The 21,620-nt window shown below is 39.3% G+C and overlaps 1 protein-coding gene across 1 annotated transcript; it reads left to right on the top strand.

The window, feature by feature from the left end:
• The first annotated feature begins 16,602 nt into the window (after positions 1-16,602).
• LOC139752611 (uncharacterized) lies at positions 16,603-20,982 on the top strand. The gene is made up of 3 exons (XM_071668365.1): positions 16,603-16,638; positions 18,374-18,520; positions 20,427-20,982. Exons 2-3 carry the CDS (start codon positions 18,374-18,376, stop codon positions 20,877-20,879), a joined length of 600 nt encoding a protein of 199 aa, XP_071524466.1. The 5' UTR covers positions 16,603-16,638; the 3' UTR covers positions 20,880-20,982.
• Positions 20,983-21,620: the final 638 nt, after the last annotated feature.

Raw genomic sequence — 21,620 nt, 5'->3', positions numbered from 1 at the left:
GGGTACAGTGAGACGATTTTGGGGGGCCGAGTGAGACAGCATCTCATTGTGCCCCACTTTACGCTATCGAGATGTAACTAGTCTTTGCACCGTCAAGATCAATGCCTTGCTTTATCCTATGGTGCCAAGATGCGAAATAAAGACCACAATAGCATATCGAAAAGCGACCGAAGCCCCGAGGTCCGATAAACTACGCAAGAAACTTTTACTGCATATCTTGCAACGAACATTACATAGATCCCCCTAGCGAGGACTGGATCCAGCCAGTGTGGACAGTGCAATCTTTGGGTTCACGAGCACGGTTCTGCCTACGAAGGGATGAGGGAATTCGGATGCGATGATTGTGCTAAGTTCATCGCGTCAAATCCAAGGTCATTAGATTCATAATTGTTATTTCATAGAGAAAGTACCTCTGGTTATTCTTTGCTATTTACCTCTTATTCTCACACAAGAAGAAGTGCTCGTGTTTGATCATGCAAGCAGGCATGGTAATATGGACTGATTTCAGCAAAATTGAGAAATTTATTCTCGTTTCGGTCTATCCCATCGACTGTTTCAGTCTACCCCATGGGTGAGGCACAGTGAGACAAACATGTCAATTTTTTTGAAGTGCAATTTATCTCTAGTCTTCAACCTGATTGGCAGCAGAGGGGACAATCAGAGAGAATATTCCATAGGCACTGTGGTGCCAAGCCGGTTAGAATTTTTGTCTCACTGTGGGCCACTTTCCCCTACTGTATGACGGTGCCAATAACACCTCACCGTTACATGCCTTGTATTTGACAGCGTAAACACTTCCAATTGTTGCATGGTTTACTCTACTATTTATTAAGGCCTTACTGATGTGTTATTGTACTGGAGAGCAACATTACAAGCATCGCTTTTAAAACATGTCTTAGATTAACTAAGTTTGGAGAATAGGGCAACACAAAACATTTAAACATCCTAATTTGTTACATTTTAGTTACAAGAAGTATAAAATGTCTTCCAGGATTTCCAGTAAGCTTTGTACACAAACCAATTGGGGTAATACAACTGCGTAAAGATACGTCTTGTATGAGTACATTCGTCTACGAGACCTATGGGATCACATATCCGTAGTGCTCATAAAAACATAGACATAGTTACAGTCATTTTTATAGAAGGATCATGTACTAAGAAATAATGAATATAGCTCTTCCTGTAGATTTTAAAGGCTTGGTTAAGTTCATTGACAGCACCTAGAGCCTTGTATACCACATCGTTTCAATCAACTCTTTCCCGTGGACGCCTTTCACCCTCCTGCATGTTCAGGCCCCAGTCATTCAAAGTCTTTCTCATCTCATCCCTCCATTTTCCGTTTCGTCCCTTCTTGTACCCTCCGCTTTTGACACATATCATCTTTGTCAGCTTCTCACTCATTCTCATTCTTCACTTGTATCCATGTTACAATTCTTTGTAACTGTAACTCTTGACCAAGAGCAATATTAAATCATTTTATATTAAGATCTATAAAACGATGCCAGACCGGAACACGACCAACCCAAACTCAACCTACCGGAAACATTTGTGTACCAACGGCGTCTTACGTCCCTATATGTACACTGTTCTAAGTCTTCCCCCACATTCTTGTATCTCCCCTGACGATGTAGCCATTACACACTAAAGTGCACTTGGGAACTCATCGTGTTTCATTTTCCACGTGGTTGTCAGCATATATATATATATATATATATATATATATATATATATATATATATATATATATATATATAAAATCATCCCTGGGGACAAGGGAAAAAGAATACTTCCCATGTATTCCCTGCGTGTCGTAGAAGGCGACTAAAAAGGGAGGAAGCGTGGGGCTGGAAATCCTCCCCTTCTGTTTTTACTTTTCCATAAGAAGGAAAAGAGAAGGGGGCCAAGTGAGGATTTTCCCTTGTAGGCTCAGTTCTCTGTTCCTAAAGCTACCTCGCTGATGCAGGAAATGGCGAATGTGTACGAAAAAAATACAAATATATATATATATATATATATATATATATATATATATATATATATATATATATATATATATATATATATATATATACAGTTTGAGTATTTGTATTTGTCTCTTCATGATGCCAGTGGTGTTCAGCTGCAGAATGTTTAATCTGTTGTTGAGCTTTACTGGAGCAGAATGGTTTGTTTGTTTGTGAAGAGTGAAAGTGGCCGTTCTCCGATGTTGTTTGTTGGTTTACTTTTATGCTGGAGGTGAGGGCGATTACGATGGAGTTTTGAGATTTCATATCTGACTGATTGCTGCATTTCGTGTTCTATGTAATCTCAAACGGACGACAGTGATGAGCAGTGAAGGTGATAACACTGGGTGCAGTGGAGATGATACCTCTGAATGTAGGTGGAGCATCTGGTGAGGTAATACCTTTATCAATCGCCATTTATCACTGCGAGCAGAAGTCTGCTGATGACCCAGGGATAGGGTTAATGTCCTCGTTGTGTTATAGTAGCTTAGGCATGATGACCGGAGCATCATCTCCCAGCGGTAAAGAAACGTGTGTAACTGCGCAAAATGTCTGTTTATGATCCATGGTACTGTACAATGGCCAGGGACTGTTACGAACTGCCCTTCACGCGAGAGCAGGGGTAACTGAGACGCTCTGGGTCGGGCAGTTCTTGAAAGGTGTGGATCCAGTTGAAGGCGTCCTGGTCTTCTCTTCTTGAGTGCAGGATGGATACTGTTGCGGAGAGATGTTCCTTCGTTGTACTTTAAGTTCACACAGTCACCGCAAGCAGGGAATCCCAACGACGATTACACACACACGCACATTCTATAAATAAATATATATATATATATATATATATATATATATATATATATATATATATATATATATATATATATATATATATACATATATTGGAAAGGATCACAATTTTGCGCGTGATCAAGATATTCCTATGAGTCCACGGGGAGAATGAAACGTGATAAGTTCTCAAGTGCACTTTCGTGTAATAATTACATCATCAGAGGAGATACGAGAAAGAAATATAATTCAGCTGATATACAACGAAGAGACGTAGCCAGGAAGCCATTTGGTAAACACGTGATTGTCCAAGACAGACAACAAGCGTATCATAAACTTATTATGTGGACAAGAAGGGAAATTGTTTACAAATTTTATCAACAATAAAGCTATCAAATTTGTATAGACCTTCACCAATAGTAAGGTCATATAGTTCTTTGGGTATTTACTAATAGAAGATTCAATGATATTTCTCGTGGTACTGGAGTTAGAGTTAATAACTGAGATGGCATTACTCCAGTCAATACAATGATCATAGTTTTTAACGTGACTAAACAAGGCATTTGATCCTTGTCCTGTTCTTATACTATATTCATGTTGCTTAAGTCTAACAGAAAGATCTTTACCAGTCTGCCCAACATAAAACTTATCATAATTTTTACATAGCACTTTATAAATGCTTCGAGGAGAATTTCCTGGTGAGTTCCTGATTAAGATATTCTTTATAGTATTATGGTTGCTGAAGGCAACATTTGCATTAAAGGATTTAAGCAGCATGGGAATTAAAGTAAAATTATCATTAAACGGGAGAACTAAAAGATCCTTGGTGTCAATGGGAGATTTGGGTTCACCTCTATAAAATGATTTCTTCTCTAACATAGGGATTTATCAATGAAAGATCTAGGGTACTTTAACTTAGATCCAATAGAATATATCTTCTCAAACTCATCATCAATATACTCTGGACTGCTAATACGTAATGCCCTAAGGAACATAGATTGAAATGATGATAATCTAACACTACCATGTTAAGTAATAATGGATATATGAGCATACATTGGTGGGTTTTCTGTGTATGCTAAACTTTAACTTGTTTCCTTGCCTGTGGATCATGCAGTCTAAAAATCGTAACATACCATTATTTTCATTTTCTACAGTAAATTTGATGGAAGGTACAAAATTGTTAAGGGGAGAAATGTTTGTAAATTGTCATTTATTGGATAAACAAAAAGAACATCACCTACAAACCTAAACCAAATTGCATTAGAAGGTAAGATATCCTTTAGTAATTTCGTTTCAAAGAATTCCATATAAAAATTACTCAGTACAGGTGAACGAGGGTTACCCATTGCCATACCAAATTTTTGAGCTTAGTATTCTCCATTAGATTGAAATACACAGTCTTTTATACACAATCTTATCAGTTCAATGAAAACAGACTTTTAAACAGGTAAATGAATATCATCAAAAACATCAAATAGATATTCTAAGAGGTCCTCAACTGGAACTTTTGTGAACAGTGAGGAAACATCAAAGCTAACAAGTTAATTTTCTTTTCAAACTTTTTAGCTTTGATATTTCCTCACTGTACCAAATGGCGTCCTAGCTACGTCTCTTCGTTGTATATCAGCTGATTTATATATCTTTCTTGTATCTCCTCTGATGATGTGATTATTACATGAAAGCGCTCTTGGGAACTTATCGTGTTTCATTTTCCCCGTGGACTCATAGGAACATGCTTGATCACGTGCAACATTGTGATCCTTTCCAATATATATATATATATATATATATATATATATATTGTTCCCAAACAGAACACATAGCCAGCTGATAGCGTTTTACCGAACCTGACTGTACAACGCGGAGTTATATGAATACGAATAAAGTGTATATGAACGCGCACCTTCATAGAACATACAAACCTCCAACAGCCAGGATCGAACCTGGGACCCCTTGTGCAAGAGGCAGGCATGCTAACCGCTAGGCTAAGGGACTGTATAATAGGAAACAACTATTCGAAATACTAAGTACTCGAATACCCTTCGTCTCACAATGGTGAGCAACGGGGACTATCGGTTGTTTCCGAACAGAACACATAGCCAGCTGATAGCGTTTTACCGAACCTAACTGTACAACGCGGAGTTATATGAATACGAATAAAGTGTATATGAACGCGCACCTTCATAGAACATACAAAGCTCCAACAGCCAGGATCGAACCTGGGACCCCTTGTGCAAGAGGCAGGCATGCTAACCGCTAGGCTAAGAGACTGTATAATAGGAAACAACTATTCGAAATACTAAGTACTCGAATACCCTTCGTCTCTCAATGGTGAGCAACGGGGACTATCGGTTGTTTATCGGTTGTCTATCGGTTGTTTATTCGTATTCATATAACTCCTCGTTGTACAGTCAGGTTCGGTAAAACGCTATTAGCTGGCTATGTGTTCTGTTCGGAAACAACCGATAGACCCCGTTGCTCACCATTGTGAGACGAAGGGTATTCGAGTACTTAGTATTTCGAATAGTTGTTTCCTATTATACAGTCCCTTAGCCTAGCGGTTAGCATGCCTGCCTCTTGCACAAGGGGTCCCAGGTTCGATCCTGGCTGTTGGAGGTTTGTATGTTCTACGAAGGTGCGCGTTCATATACACTTTATTCGTATTCATATAACTCCGCGTTGTACAGTCAGGTTCGGTAAAACGCTATCAGCTGGCTATGTGTTCAGTTCGGAAACAACCGATAGACCCCGTTGCTCACCATTGTGAGACGAAGGGTATTCGAGTACTTAGTATTTCGAATACATACGTATACTGATGTATATCTCACTTTCTAAACCAGGTGTTCAGTGTTGTAAATGGAAATGGTGAAGAGCTTGTAGATTTATGTGATGAAAAAGGACTGGTGATTGGGAATATATATATATATATATATATATATATATATATATATATATATATATATATATATATATATATATATATATATTCGAAATACTAAGTATTCGAGTACTTAGTATTTCGAATATATATATATATATATATATATATATATATATATATATATATATATATATATATATATATATATATATATATATATATATATATATATATATATATTCCCAATCACCAGTCCTTTTTCATCACATAAATCTACAAGCTCTTCACCATTTCCATTTACAACACTGAACACCTGGTTTAGAAAGTGAGATATACATCAGTATACGTATGTAAGTAGGAGAGATGGCCAGAGAGCGTTATTGAATTACGTGTTAATTGACAGGCACGCGAAAGAGAGACTTTTGGATGTTAATGTGCTGAGAGGTGCAACTGGAGGGATGTCTGATCATTATCTTGTGGAGGCGAAGGTGAACATTTGCATGGGTTTTCAAAAAAGAAGAGAGAATGTTGGGGTGAAGCAAAGCTTTTACTACCTCTTCTCTGTTTACCAAATCATTTTCCCTAACCCTCTCACTTTGCACACCACCTCGACCCAAACACCCTATATCTGCCACTCTGTCATCAGACACATTCAACAAACCTTCAAAATACTCATTCCATCTCCTTCTCACATCACCACTACTTGTTATCACCTCCCCATTTACGCCCTTCACTGAAGTTCCCATTTTGCTCCCTTGTCTTACGCACCCTATTTACCTCCTTCCAGAACATCTTTTTATTCTCCCTAAAATTTACTGATAGTCTCTCACCCCAACTCTCATTTGCCCTTTTTTTTCACCTCTTGCACCTTTCTCTTGACCTCTTGTCTCTTTCTTTTATACTTCTCCCACTCAATTGCATTTTTGCAGGGAAAAAAAAAAAAATATATATATATATATATATATATATATATATATATATATATATATATATATATATATATATATATATATATATATATATATATATTCCCTGGGGATAGGGGAGAAAGAATACTTCCCACGTATTCCCTGCGTGTCGTAGAAGGCGACTAAAAGGGAAGGGAGCGGGGGGCTGGAAATCCTCCCCTCTCTTTTTTTTTTTTTTTTTTTTTTTTTTTCCCAAAAGAAGGAACAGAGACGAGGGCCAGATGAGGATATTCCCTCAAAGGCCCAGTCCTCTGTTCTTAACGCTACCTCGCTATCGCGGGAAATGGCGAATAGTATGAAAAAGAAAAAAAAAAAAAAATATATATATATATATATATATATATATATATATATATATATATATATATATATATATATATATGTTGGAAAGGATCGCAATTTTGCGCGTGATCAAGATATTCCTAGGAGTCCACGGGGAAAATGAAACACGAAAAGTTCCCAAGTGCACTTTCGTGTAATAATCACATCATCAGGGGAGACACAAGAGAGAAATATAACAGTCAGTTGATATACATCGAAGAGACAAAGCTAGGACGCCATTTGGTAAACATGTGATTGTCGAGTCACATGTTTGGACAATCACATGTTTACCAAATGGCGTCCTAGCTTCGTCTCTTCGATGTATATCAACTGACTGTTATATCTCTCTCTTGTGTCTCCCCTGATGATGTGATTATTACATGAAAGTGCACTTGGGAACTTTTCGTGTTTCATTTTCCCCGTGAACTCATAGGAATATATATATATATATATATATATATATATATATATATATATATATATATATATATATATATATATATTTCATTCTTGAATGTCGTTTTCCGCATTAGCTATGGTAGCGCCAGCCAGGAACAGACGAAGAAAGGCCACTTGCATTCGTATCTGTCGTGTGTAATGCACTGAAACCACAACTCCCTATCCACATCCAGGACCCTCAGAAGTTTCCCTGGTCTACCCCGGACGCTTCACATGCCCTAGTTCAGTTCATTGACAACGTGTCAACCCTAGTAAACCACATTGTTCCAATTCACTCTACTCCGTGCAACGCCTTTTATGCTCCTGCTTAAGCCCCGATCGTTCAAAATCTTTTGATCTCCATCCTTCCATCTCCAATTTGGTCTCAACGCTCTCTTTGTTCCCTCTACCTTTAACACATATATCCTCTTTGTCAATCTTTCTTCACTCATTCTTTCCATATATCTAAACCATTTCAACACATCTTCTGCTTTCTCAAATATACACTATTTATTACCACACATCTCTCTTACCTTTTTATTACTTACTCGATCAAACCACCTCACACCACGTATTGCCCTCAAATGCTTCATTTCCGACACATCCACGCGCCTCCGGACAATCTATGGCCCATGCGTCGAACAATAAGATGTTGTAAGGACTATTATTCCTTCAAGCGTGCCCATTTTTGCTCTCTGAGGTAACGCTCTCTTTCCACGCATTCTTCATTGCTCTCAGAACCTTCGGTACCTTCCCCACCTTATTATTCACTTCTGCTCAAGTGGTTCCATTTGCTGCCATGTCCTCTCACAGATGTCTAGAACACTTCAATTCCTCCAAGTTTTTTCCATTCAAACTCACACCCCATCTAACCTGTCCCTCAACCTAGTTCAACGTAAGAACCTTACTTTATTCACAATTACTCTCAACTCCCATATTTCACTCACTCTTCCAAACTCAGTCACCAACGTTTGCAGTTTCTCACTGCTACAAGAACTGACTCAGTTCCCAGGTCCTCTCATCCCACACAGATTGCATACTCGCTCCTCTCTCTAAAACTCTCGCATTAACCTCCCTAACCACCATAAACCATAACCAAATTAAGCAACCATGGTGACATCACACACCCCTGCTGCATACCAACCTTTACTTGGAACCACTCACTCTACTCTCTTCCTACAAGTGCACATGCCTTACACCATTGATTAATAAATTTCACTGCTTCTATGCGCTCTCCTCCGACATCGAATATTCTTAAGACCTTCCAAAAGGCATCTCTATAAACCCTATCGTATGCTTTCGTGAGATGCATATGTGCCACATACAAATCTATCTGTTTCCCTGAGTAATTCTCACACACATTCTTTAAAGCAGACACCTAATCCATACATTCTCTACCACTTCTGAAACTACACTGCTTCTCCCCAATTTGATGCTCTATACGTGCCTCCACCCTCTCAATCAATACGCACCCATACAACTTTCCTGGCACACTCAAGAAACTTATACCTCTGTAGTTTGAACATCCAACTTTATCCTCTTTGCCTTCATACCAAAGCACTATATACGCTACCCATCAATCTTTAGGCACTTCACCATGATCCATACATACAATGAATATCCTTATCAACCAATCAACAACATGGTCACCCCTTTTCTTCATAAAGTCTACTTCAATATCATCCATTCTAGCCGATTTGCCACATTTCATCTTACTCAAAGCTTTCACCATCTCTTCTCTTTTCACCAAACCACTCTCCCTGACCTTTTCCCTTCACATACTACCTTAACCCAAGCACCATACATCTACCCTCTTATCAAACACATTCAACAGTCCCTTAAGATACTCACTCCATATCCTCATTTCATTACTACCCGTTACCACTTCCCCTTTCGCTCTTTCACCGATGTTCTTATGAATTCTCTTGTTTTTTGCACATTAGTTTACCTCCTTCCAAAACATTATATTCGCCCTAATGTTTACTGATATTTTCTTACCCTAACTCTCATTTGATCTCTTTCAAAACCTGCGCCCTCTTCTTGACCTCCTGCCGCTTTCTTTTTATACATTCCCCAATCATTTGCACTCCTTCCCTATAAGTGCCACCCAAACGCCTCTTTTATCTCTTTCAGTCGAGACTTTACTTCATTCCACCACGCATTACCCTTTCCAATGTACCCACCTCCCACCTTTCGTCACTTGCCTCTGTCGCACAAGCCATCACTACTTACCTAATACCTCTCAATCCTCACGCACTCCCTTCACTTCATTTACTCTCACCTCTTGCCATTCGACACTCAATCTTTCCTAGTTTTTATTCAAATATTTTTCTCAAAGCTCACTTACTCTCACAACTCTCCTCACCAATATTGCTTCCTCTTTTTCGAAAACCCCTGCAAATCTTCTCCCTCGCTTGCAAAAGATAGTAACAAAACATTCTACTGGCTGCCCCTCTCACCACGTTTACATCTAAACGTCTCTCTTTTGCGCACCATTCAATTAACTTGTAATCCAATAATGCCCGCTGTCTCTCTTTTTAAGAGATGCATTCCTAATCAAAAGTCTTTTTTCAGCGCACAACTTTACAGGGTGTTCACCTTGTTCATTCACATATATATATATATATATATATATATCTATATATATATATATATATATATATATATATATATATATATATATATATATATATATATATATATATATATATATATATATATATATATTGTTACGAATTCAATACGTATTCAGGCAAGGTCGCCAGTAACATATGTTACAAATACTACTGTTCCTTGTCTTGCAAGGACGTTATATATTTGTCAAGTTGCACAACTCAGGATAACACAATAATAAAGTTATGGGATTGAATTAAAGACCAGCATTACATTAAATCTACTTATAATGAAAGAATTCAAGTGTACAAAGATAGGCACATAAATCAAGCATGAAACATTACGTTAACATTGAAATTGAGTTTAACATTGAACATAACATTTGTACATGACTTAACATTCCAGATAGGATTTCAAGCCAGGAGTTCTCTTTCCTCTATGGCAGTTCTTCGATAACATTACACTGATAATTATAACGGGCTTACAGCACAACACTTGGGTAACGGGCTTATAGCACAGCAGGGCTTACAGGCTTACAACACAGCAGGACTTATAGCAGGGGTGGACCACTTACCTCGCTGGGCTAGAAAGATAGAGACTCAGCGGGTGTCATGGGTATATATTACAGTAAAGACAAGCGTTCCCTGCTAGCTATACAACCTTACATTTTGATTGGCTATGGGAATCAAAAATATTCTGATTGGTTGGAGAATACGTAGCTCAAAACTGCGTAGATCACCCTCCCTCTTGTAAGCCTACAGGGATGACATGTCCAGTACGGTGGTGAAGTATTCCGCAGCTGATGACAACTTGATCCCCCCGCCTCGGAGAAGGGTCGGGGTGCTCAAGGACAAATGACCATCTGGTTTCAAAATAAAATTAAAATTAAATTATTAAGCCTAATGCTTGGTGTGAACTGAAGCTCCGAGGACGTCTCAGAGGGAGGCCTTAATCCTCGTCCTGATAAGAAATATCAATACCATACACAAAGACACACACGTGTCCCGTAACAATATATATATATATATATATATATATATATATATATATATATATATATATATATATATATATTATCCCTGGGGATAGGGGAGAAAGAATACTTCCCACGTATTCCCTGCGTGTCGCAGAAGGCGACTAAAAGGAGAGGGAGCGGGGGGCTGGAAATCCTCCCCTCTCGTTTTTTTTTTTTTTTAATTTTCCAAAAGAAGGAACAGAAAATTGGGCCAGGTGAGGGTAGTCCCTCAAAGGCCCAGTCCTCTGTTCTTAACGCTACCTCGCTAATGCGGGAAATGCGTCCTAGCTTCGTCTCTTCGATGTATATCAACTGACTGTTATATTTCTCTCTTGTGTCTCCCCTGATGATGTGATTATTACATGAAAGTGCACTTGGGAACTTTTCGTGTTTCATTTTCCCCGTGAACTCATAGGAATATATATATATATATATATATATATATATATATATATATATATATATATATATATATATATATATATATATATATTTCATTCTTGAATGTCGTTTTCCGCATTAGCGATGGTAGCGCCAGCCAGGAACAGACGAAGAAAGGCCACTTGCATTCGTATCTGTCGTGTGTAATGCACTGAAACCACAACTCCCTATCCACATCCAGGACCCTCAGAAGTTTCCCTGGTCTACCCCGGACGCTTCACATGCCCTAGTTCAGTTCACTGACGTGTCAACCCTAGTAAACCACATTGTTCCAATTCACTCTACTCCGTGCAACGCCTTTTATGCTCCTGCTTAAGCCCCGATCGTTCAAAATCTTTTGATCTCCATCCTTCCATCTCCAATTTGGTCTCAACGCTCTCTTTGTTCCCTCTACCTTTAACACATATATCCTCTTTGTCAATCTTTCTTCACTCATTCTTTCCATATATCTAAACCATTTCAACACATCTTCTGCTTTCTCAAATATACACTATTTATTACCACACATCTTTCTTACCTTTTTATTACTTACTCGATCAAACCACCTCACACCACGTATTGCCCTCAAATGCTTCATTTCCGACACATCCACGCGCCTTCGGACAATCTATGGCCCATGCGTCGAACAATAAGATGTTGTTAGAACTATTATTCCTTCAAGCATGCCCATTTTGCTCTCTGAGGTAACGCTCTTTCTTTCCACGCATTCTTCATTGCTCTCAGAACCTTCGCTACCTTCCCCACCTTATTATTCACTTCTGCTCAAGTGGTTCCATTTGCTGCCATGTCCTCTCACAGATGTCTAGAACACTTCAATTCCTCCAAGTTTTTTCCATTCAAACTCACACCCCATCTAACCTGTCCCTCAACCTAGCTCAACGTAAGAACCTTACTTTATTCACAATTACTCTCAACTCCCATATTTCACTCACTCTTCCAAACTCAGTCACCAACGTTTGCAGTTTCTCACTGCTACAAGAACTGACTCAGTTCCCAGGTCCTCTCCTCCCACACAGATTGCATACTCGCTCCTCTCTCTAAAACTCTCGCATTAACCTCCCTAACCACCATAAACCATAACCAAATTAAGCAACCATGGTGACATCACACACCCCTGCTGCGTACCAACCTTTACTTGGAACCACTCACTCTACTCTCTTCCTACAAGTGCACATGCCTTACACCATTGATTAATAAATTTCACTGCTTCTATGCGCCCTCCTCCGACATCGAATATTCTTAAGACCTTCCAAAAGGCATCTCTATAAACCCTATCGTATGCTTTCGTGAGATGCATATGTGCCACATACAAATCTATCTGTTTCCCTGAGTAATTCTCACACACATTCTTTAAAGCAGACACCTAATCCATACATTCTCTACCACTTCTGAAACTACACTGCTTCTCCCCAGTTTGATGCTCTATACGTGCCTCCACCCTCTCAATCAATACGCACCCATACAACTTTCCTGGTACACTCAAGAAACTTATACCTCTGTAGTTTGAACATCCAACTTTATCCTCTTTGCCTTCATACCAAAGCACTATATACGCTACCCATCAATCTTTAGGCACTTCACCATGATCCATACATACAATGAATATCCTTATCAACCAATCAACAACATGGCCACCCCTTTTCTTCATAAAGTCTACTTCAATATCATCCATTCTAGCCGATTTGCCACATTTCATCTTACTCAAGGCTTTCACCATCTCTTCTCTTTTCACCAAACCACTCTCCCTGACCTTCTCCCTTCACATACTACCTTAACCCAAGCACCATACATCTACCCTCTTATCAAACACATTCAACAGTCCCTTAAGATACTCACTCCATATCCTCATTTCATTACTACCCGTTAGCACTTCCCCTTTTGCTCTTTCACCGATGTTCTTATGAATTCTCTTGTTTTTTGCACATTAGTTTACCTCCTTCCAAAACATTATATTCGCCCTAAAGTTTACTGATATTTTCTTACCCCAACTCTCATTTGATCTCTTTCAAAACCTGCGCCCTCTTCTTGACCTCCTGCTGCTTTCTTTTTATACATTCCCCAATCATTTGCACTCCTTCCCTATAAGTGCCACCCAAACGCCTCTTTTATCTCTTTCAGTCGAGACTTTACTTCATTCCACCACGCATTACCCTTTCCAGTGTACCCACCTCCCACCTTTCGTCACTTGCCTCTGTCGCACATGCCATCACTACTTACCTAATACCTCTCAATCCTCACGCACTCCCTTCACTTCATTTACTCTCACCTCTTGCCATTCGACACTCAATCTTTCCTAGTTTTTATTCAAATATTTTTCTCAAAGCTCACTTACTCTCACAACTCTCCTCACCAATATTGCTTCCTCTTTTTCGAAAACCCCTACAAATCTTCTCCCTCGCTTGCAAAAGATAGTAACAAGACATTCCACTGGCTGCCCCTCTCACCACGTTTACATCTAAACGTCTCTCTTTTGCGTACCATTCAATTAACTTGTAATCCAATAATGCCCGCTGTCTCTCTTTTTAAGAGATGCATTCCTAATCAAAAGTCTTTTTTCAGCGCACAACTTTACAGGGTGTTCACCTTGTTCATTCACATATATATATATATATATATATATATATATATATATATATATATATATATATATATATATATATATATATATATATTGTTACGAATTCAATACTTATTCAGGCAAGGTCGCCAGTAACATATGTTACAAATACTACTGTTCCTTGTCTTGCAAGGACGTTATATATTTGTCAAGTTGCACAACTCAGGATAACACAATAATAAAGTTATGGGATTGAATTAAAGACCAGCATTACATTAAATCTACTTATAATGAAAGAATTCAAGTGTACAAAGATAGGCACATAAATCAAGCATGAAACATTACTTTAACATTGAAATTGAGTTTAACATTGAAGATAACATTTGTACATGACTTAACATTCCAGATAGGATTTCAAGCCAGGAGTTCTCTTTCCTCTATGGCAGTTCTTCGATAACATTACACTGATAATTATAACGGGCTTACAGCACAACACTTGGGTAACGGGCTTATAGCACAGCAGGGCTTACAGGCTTACAACACAGCAGGACTTACAGCAGGGGTGGACCACTTACCTCGCTGGGCTAGAAAGATAGAGACTCAGCGGGTGTCATGGGTATATATTACAGTAAAGACAAGCGTTCCCTGCTAGCTATACAACCTTACATTTTGATTGGCTATGGGAATCAAAAATATTCTGATTGGTTGGAGAATACGTAGCTCAAAACTGCGTAGATCACCCTCCCTCTTGTAAGCCTACAGGGATGACATGTCCAGTACGGTGGTGAAGTATTCCGCAGCTGATGACAACTTAATCCCCGCGCCTCGGAGAAGGGTCGGGGTGCTCAAGGACAAATGACCATCTGGTTTCAAAATAAAATTAAAATTAAATTATTAAGCCTAATGCTTGGTGTGAACTGAAGCTCCGAGGACGTCTCAGAGGGAGGCCTTAATCCTCGTCCTGATAAGAAATATCAATACCATACACAAAGACACACACGTGTCCCGTAACAATATATATATATATATATATATATATATATATATATATATATATATATATATATATATATATATATATATATATATATTATCCCTGGGGATAGGGGAGAAAGAATACTTCCCACGTATTCCCTGCGTGTCGCAGAAGGCGACTAAAAGGAGAGGGAGCGGGGGGCTGGAAATCCTCCCCTCTCGTTTTTTTTTTTTTTTAATTTTCCAAAAGAAGGAACAGAAAATTGGGCCAGGTGAGGGTAGTCCCTCAAAGGCCCAGTCCTCTGTTCTTAACGCTACCTCGCTAATGCGGGAAATGCTCACCCGTTGCTCACCATTGTGAGACAAAGGGTATTCGAGTACTTATTATTTCGAATAGTTGTTTCCTATTATACAGTCCCTTAGCCTAGCGGTTAGCATGCCTGTCTCTTGCACAAGGGGTCCCAGGTTCGATCCTGGCTGTTGGAGGTTTTATGTTCTATGAAGGTGCGCGTTCATATACACTTTATTCGTATTCATATAACTCCGCGTTGTACAGTTAGGTTCGGTAAAACGCTATCAGCTGGCTATGTGTTCTGTTCGGAAACAACCGATAGACCCCGTTGCTCACCATTGTGAGACGAAGGGTATTCGAGTACTTAGTATTTCGAATAGTTGTTTCCTTTTATACAGTCCCTTAGCCTAGCGGTTAGCATGCCTGCCTCTTGCACAAGTGGTCCCAGGTTCGATCCTGGCTGTTGGAGGTTTGTATGTTCTATGAAGGTGCGCGTTCATATACACTTTATTCGTATATATATATATATATATATGTATATATTTTCATATATATTCGCCATTTCCCGCGTAGCGAGGCAGCGTTAACAACGGAGGACTGAACCTAGGAGGAGAAATCTTCACTTGGCCCCCCTTCTCTGTTCTTTCTTTTGGAATAGTAAGAAACTGGTGGGAAGGGTTTTCAGCCTCAGCTCCCATATATATATATATATATATATATATATATATATATATATATATATATATATATATATATATATATATATATATATATATATATATATATATATATATATATATATATATATATATATTTATATATATATATATATATATATATATATATATATATATATATATATATATATATATATATATAAATATATATATATATGTGTGTGTGTGTGTGTTTATTTTTTCAGTTACCACCTACATTATCGGTTCTTTGTATGAGGATGATAAATAATACTATGAGAAAGGCAACACGTGGCGTTATTTACTGAAAGCAGCGCCTGGCTGGAGAAGAAAGTTGGCCACTCCTATTTTACTAACGTGATTTTATTGAGATATTTTGTTTCTCTCTTGTATCCTGGGTGATAGAAGGCCTAAAACCTATGGGTAGACACTTTTCATTTCATTTCTATGTCCTAAACACCTTAACAATATGGTTCTGGATCATTTTGCAAGTAAAGGCCCGAGGAAAGCAGTCATGCATAGTGGAGATCAAACAGAAGTCTCCATCCGAACCGAACAGGAAGCCACTAGGTAGGATCTCCTGCATATAAATAGTGCATCGCCGCTCGAACTCCAGTGTCTAACCCTGACTCACAGAGCAAGCAACTCCCAAGGTAACGGAGAATCACTCACTCTACTCTTGATTTGATCGTTAAAAGGGTAACTATAGGAAGGAACCTGTGGTCGATATACTGAAATGTCTTAATATATCATAACCTCATACACCATCATTCAGGCTCTGGGTAGGAGTAGACGTCAGTGGGAATGGTGGCGACCAGTGGATATCAGCATGACATAGAAAGCATTGTAAACTACCCTAGGAATAAGAGGCTGGCTGGTGCCTGGACACGATGGTGTGCACCTTCCACCTAACTTCGTGCCCTTCCATCTGGCCGACTTGTAAAGTTGTTCCTTGCTCACTAAGCATTAACTAGACTGTCTAATACTAGTTACTCTGTAACTCTGTCCTCCTTGGCTAGATGAGCAGTAATGTAGGTGTTCGTTACTAGCTAAGGTACTATTGATCAACCTGTTTGTTGTCAAGGCTAGAATACATTTTTTTTCCACTTACGATTCAAATATGACTTGTGTTAGTCAGCAAATCTATGCTTCTCACTTCTTGCAAAGGTGCCATTATGTTTTACATCTGTATAACCCACATATGATTTATTTTTTCTTGCAAGCTAAGCCGTGTCATTAATGCCTGTGACTGATCAAGTTTGATTTTCTATTCTCTAACTTCACTAGGCTTTCTACTTGTGTGTCTCTACAGGTGTACTTTCTGCTCCCAGAGAAGTTGAAACAATGTCTTTCGTTCTTAGTTCAGCACATCTCGTATCACTTCCATGACTTTCGAGGTAGATAAAATCTGCGGAGATAGATATCAAAATCTCCACTTGTGAAAACGTGACATTTAAGAATGGATACATTGAACTGTGTTTATCACACACGGCCTGGCTACTGTGTTAAGGGCATCATGGCTACCCCTCATTCTGCTTTAAGGGAACAGGAAGGATATATCATACAATTATTCCACGTCAGGAATGATATAAAACTGTTAAGTCGGGAGCCTGGAGATCTAAGTTTACCTTTGACATAGCCTTTTATATATCCTCAAGAGAGAGAGAGAGAGGGAGAGAGAGAGAGAGAGAGAGAGAGAGAGAGAGAGAGAGAGAGAGAGAGAGAGAGAGAGAGAGAGAGAGAGAGAGATCAAGGGGTGCATGTCTTTGGTGAGAGGATGCATTACTTTCACATTTACTTTAATGCATAACTTCTTATAGAAATTTACTTCAGATATTTCAGTTGTATTTCCTATACGGCGTGTTGCCAGAGGGAGTAGAGAGTGGGGAAGGAACATTTGCTTTGCCGTACTTTTCCTTACTGCTTTTTAATGGGTCTGCATCTTTTTTTTCATTAGTGTTATAGCCAGACCACCTCTCTTGGACCATGGGTCTGTATGGCCTGTGTCCCTATGTAACTCTACCCATCTCTCGTAATCTGCTGATTTTGGCCTCCTCTGTCACACTGTATCACACATTACAGAAAACATACAAACTTAGTGACTGGTTGTAGCCCAGTGGTTACCCTCTTACGTGGTTGAACCTCTCACTTGGTGGAGAGAGAGAGAGAGAGAGAGAGAGAGAGAGAGAGAGAGAGAGAGAGAGAGAGAGAGAGAGAGAGAGAGAGAGAGAGAGAAGAGAGAGAGAGGTGTCGGCCACACTATCCTACACATTTGCTCTGATTCCAAATCAGTTTCGTCTTCTAAATACTCAAAGTGAGTAACTAGTGTGTACAGACTAGGTATGGAGTTCTTGGGACTTTATGATTGATTCAAGATTCGTGCCACAGATGATGTCTGCTGGGGCACGTGTGGCAGTGTTGGCGATGGTTGTGATGGCTGCAGTAGTGCTAGCTGAACCCTCCTTATTCAAGAAAAAAGGACGTTGTCATCCGAGGGTCCACTACGTCCCACACTACGCCAAGCACTTCGAAAGGGTTAGTCGTGGGTGTAATTTCCCTATCTCCTTTCTTGAAAGTAAGCACGACATCCATTCTCTTTCACTCACTTGGCAGCCGACTAAACCGTATTCCATTATCTTTTCTGAACATCATTTGAAGCAAAGCGTCAAGTGTTCTACTGCTTAACTACTATCAACCACTCATTTGGACTTTTAAGGATACTTACTACCCTGGACACATTTGCCCTCTCTTTCATCTAACTTTATACATGGTCACATTAGAACTAACTGACCTGCATTTTACTGATATTTGAATTCATATGTCAAAATTTTTTTCGACGTATTTTCCAGCATGTTCATTCCGTGTTTTCCATACCTCAGAGGTATGTATAAGTCTTGACTTATGATCGTTTCGTAATCAATCATTCAGTACGATTATCATCTCCAGTTTCAAAACTTTTCATTCATTTTGAAACAGAATGATAAAGATGTAATGCGAATACTGATCATATATAGATTTAGGAAATATATTTTGTTCAGTCACACACGCACACACACACACACACACACACACACATTCACACACACACACACATACACACACACATATATTCCTATGAGTCTACAGGGAAAATGAAACACGATAAGTTCTTATCGTGTTTCATTTTCCCCGTGGACCCATAGGAATATACTTGATCGCGCCCAAAATTGTGGTCCTTTCTAACACATACACACTCACATACACACACACACACCCACACACACACACACACACATAAATATATATATATATATATATATATATATATATATATATATATATATATATATATCACTGACGCTGTTGTTCATAAGCTACGCCTTCATACATGGGTTGCAAGCCCCGCTCTGTATCACCTGGAGTCTGGTCAGCATTGCTAAGCCGTACACTGACCAACTGGTAACGGGACCTGATCGCACGGTGTCACGTCTTGTGCTGTTACAGTTTCCAACACGACTCCAGGAATCGGATGAGTTCGCAGTACTCTTGACAGTTCACTTTCTCGGTTGATGTTGCTTGAGTATGCTTGGCACAGGCACGTAGGGGTCGTTTTGACCACTATTAGTGTCCGTTCGTCCGTCTGCCCGTCCGGTGTACGTCCGAGCACTCGTTTGGTGCCACAGTCTCACCTGCTATATGATCTTGGTCACAACTTGATACGACTGAATCAGATACTCAAGAAACATTATTCACTTGTTCTCCAGTTATTAAAGATATTCAGCGTCATAACGCACCTACAACTCTAACGTACACTTCGCTTGAGATAATCTCCTTATGATTAGCTTGAAGCTGCAACTCAGCTCATAACTTTGAAGAAAATTTACACCATCGGCCATGGAAAACGTAGTACAGTTTGGGATGATTTCCAAATACTATTTCCACCCATTCCTACCATTTCCACCCATTCTTACCATTTCCACCCATTCTTACCATCTCCACCCATTCTTACCATCTCCACCCATTCTTACCATCTCCACCCATTCTTACCATCTCCACCCATTCTTATTTCACTCCCAACAACCCCAGTTCAGTAGACACCATCGATGAAAAGTATTTGTCAGATCACTTAAGTCTTACTGCTGGACTAGACAATCTAAGTACGTGTAAAGTGTCACACTAGTCTGCAACATTCAGTAACTATCACTAGAATGATTAATGACACGAGTGAAAACCAGTGAGACGTCTTAACTTTTTTTTTCTTAGAGAGTGGGAAGCGCAGACGTGGTCACGACCCGCACGTCTCCACCACATCGTTAGGCGCGTATAAGATCAAAGACGGCAACAAGAAAAAAAAAAGAAAAAGAATAGCGAAGCTGCATTTTACACTGACAGGCATTTCATGAAAGTATGAAACCACACAACACTTTTTTTGCTATTTCATTTTTGTGGTTTGTATTTGCAGGTCCCAGTGTTCCATACGATCTACAGGGAACAGATCATCCCAACCACCATCTACCATACACAGTACCAGACTAAGTACCAGACACAGTACCACACCGAGTACGTACCCAAGTACATCACCGATACCGTCTATAAATCAAAGGTGGAGTATGAGACCCGTTACGACACCAAGTACTTGACCCAGTACCTACCCCATTACCTCACCACCACCCACTACATTCCAAAGTACGTCTCCACTGTCAAGTACCAGACCGACTACCACACTCAACCTTACTACCACACCGTGCAGAGCACAGTGTACAAGAACAGCTACGTAACCACAACCGAGGTACAGTACCAAACCCAGTACCAGACTGACGTGGTACCATATTACCACACCGTCACGGAGACAGAGAAGACCTACAAGACTGTCTGCCCAGAACCAGCACCGCAACCTTCCTATGAATACCACTAGTAACCCCAAGATAGCAGCCGGGAGACGCCGCCACTGCACACCTCTGTCAACTCCATTCTTTTGTTATTTTCTTGCTACTCTTTGTTTAATAAATACAAGTTACATTGACACTATATATATTCCTTTTTTTGTACAACCTATCTTAATACCTTGTTATAGGTGATAAGAATTGATTCACTTGCTTGCACTAGTTGGTAATGGCTCTCCTATTAAACTATGATCATTATACATAAAATCCTGCATTAATATCAGAAGGGAAATGAAATTTCACAGAAGATATATTGTACACCGTAATTACTGTCTGATATAACTTCATATAGAAATATAGATAAGAAAAGTGTTGTACATGAAAGCAAAGAATATCATGCATAATGTTTGGCATAGGTAAAGTGCATCGAACAAGGAAATAAAAAAGAGATTTACAGGAAGAAGAGTGTAACAAGAAAAGAGAGGACGAGAAATATGACAGAGCAAATAGAAGAAACAAAAAAGTTGGCACAAAACTCGGTAACAGTTGGGTTCCCAATCTCTCACGTAGGCAGAGAGAGAGAGAGAGAGAGAGAGAGAGAGAGAGAGAGAGAGAGAGAGAGAGAGAGAGAGCATTACCATAGTGAAAGTCAGTTGCTCTCAAGCACTTGCACACAACTCTATCATTGTAGACACTCACTATATCATTCTCAGGCGGCCAACTTAGCTTTCCAATTTCCCGGTTGAGGAGGGACCGACACACCGCTAAATATT

This window comes from Panulirus ornatus, chromosome 13, assembly GCF_036320965.1.
Source record: "Panulirus ornatus isolate Po-2019 chromosome 13, ASM3632096v1, whole genome shotgun sequence".
NCBI lineage: Eukaryota > Metazoa > Arthropoda > Malacostraca > Decapoda > Palinuridae > Panulirus > Panulirus ornatus.
Note: the sequence above shows the minus strand (reverse complement) of the source record. Positions and strands in the feature narration are given on the sequence as shown.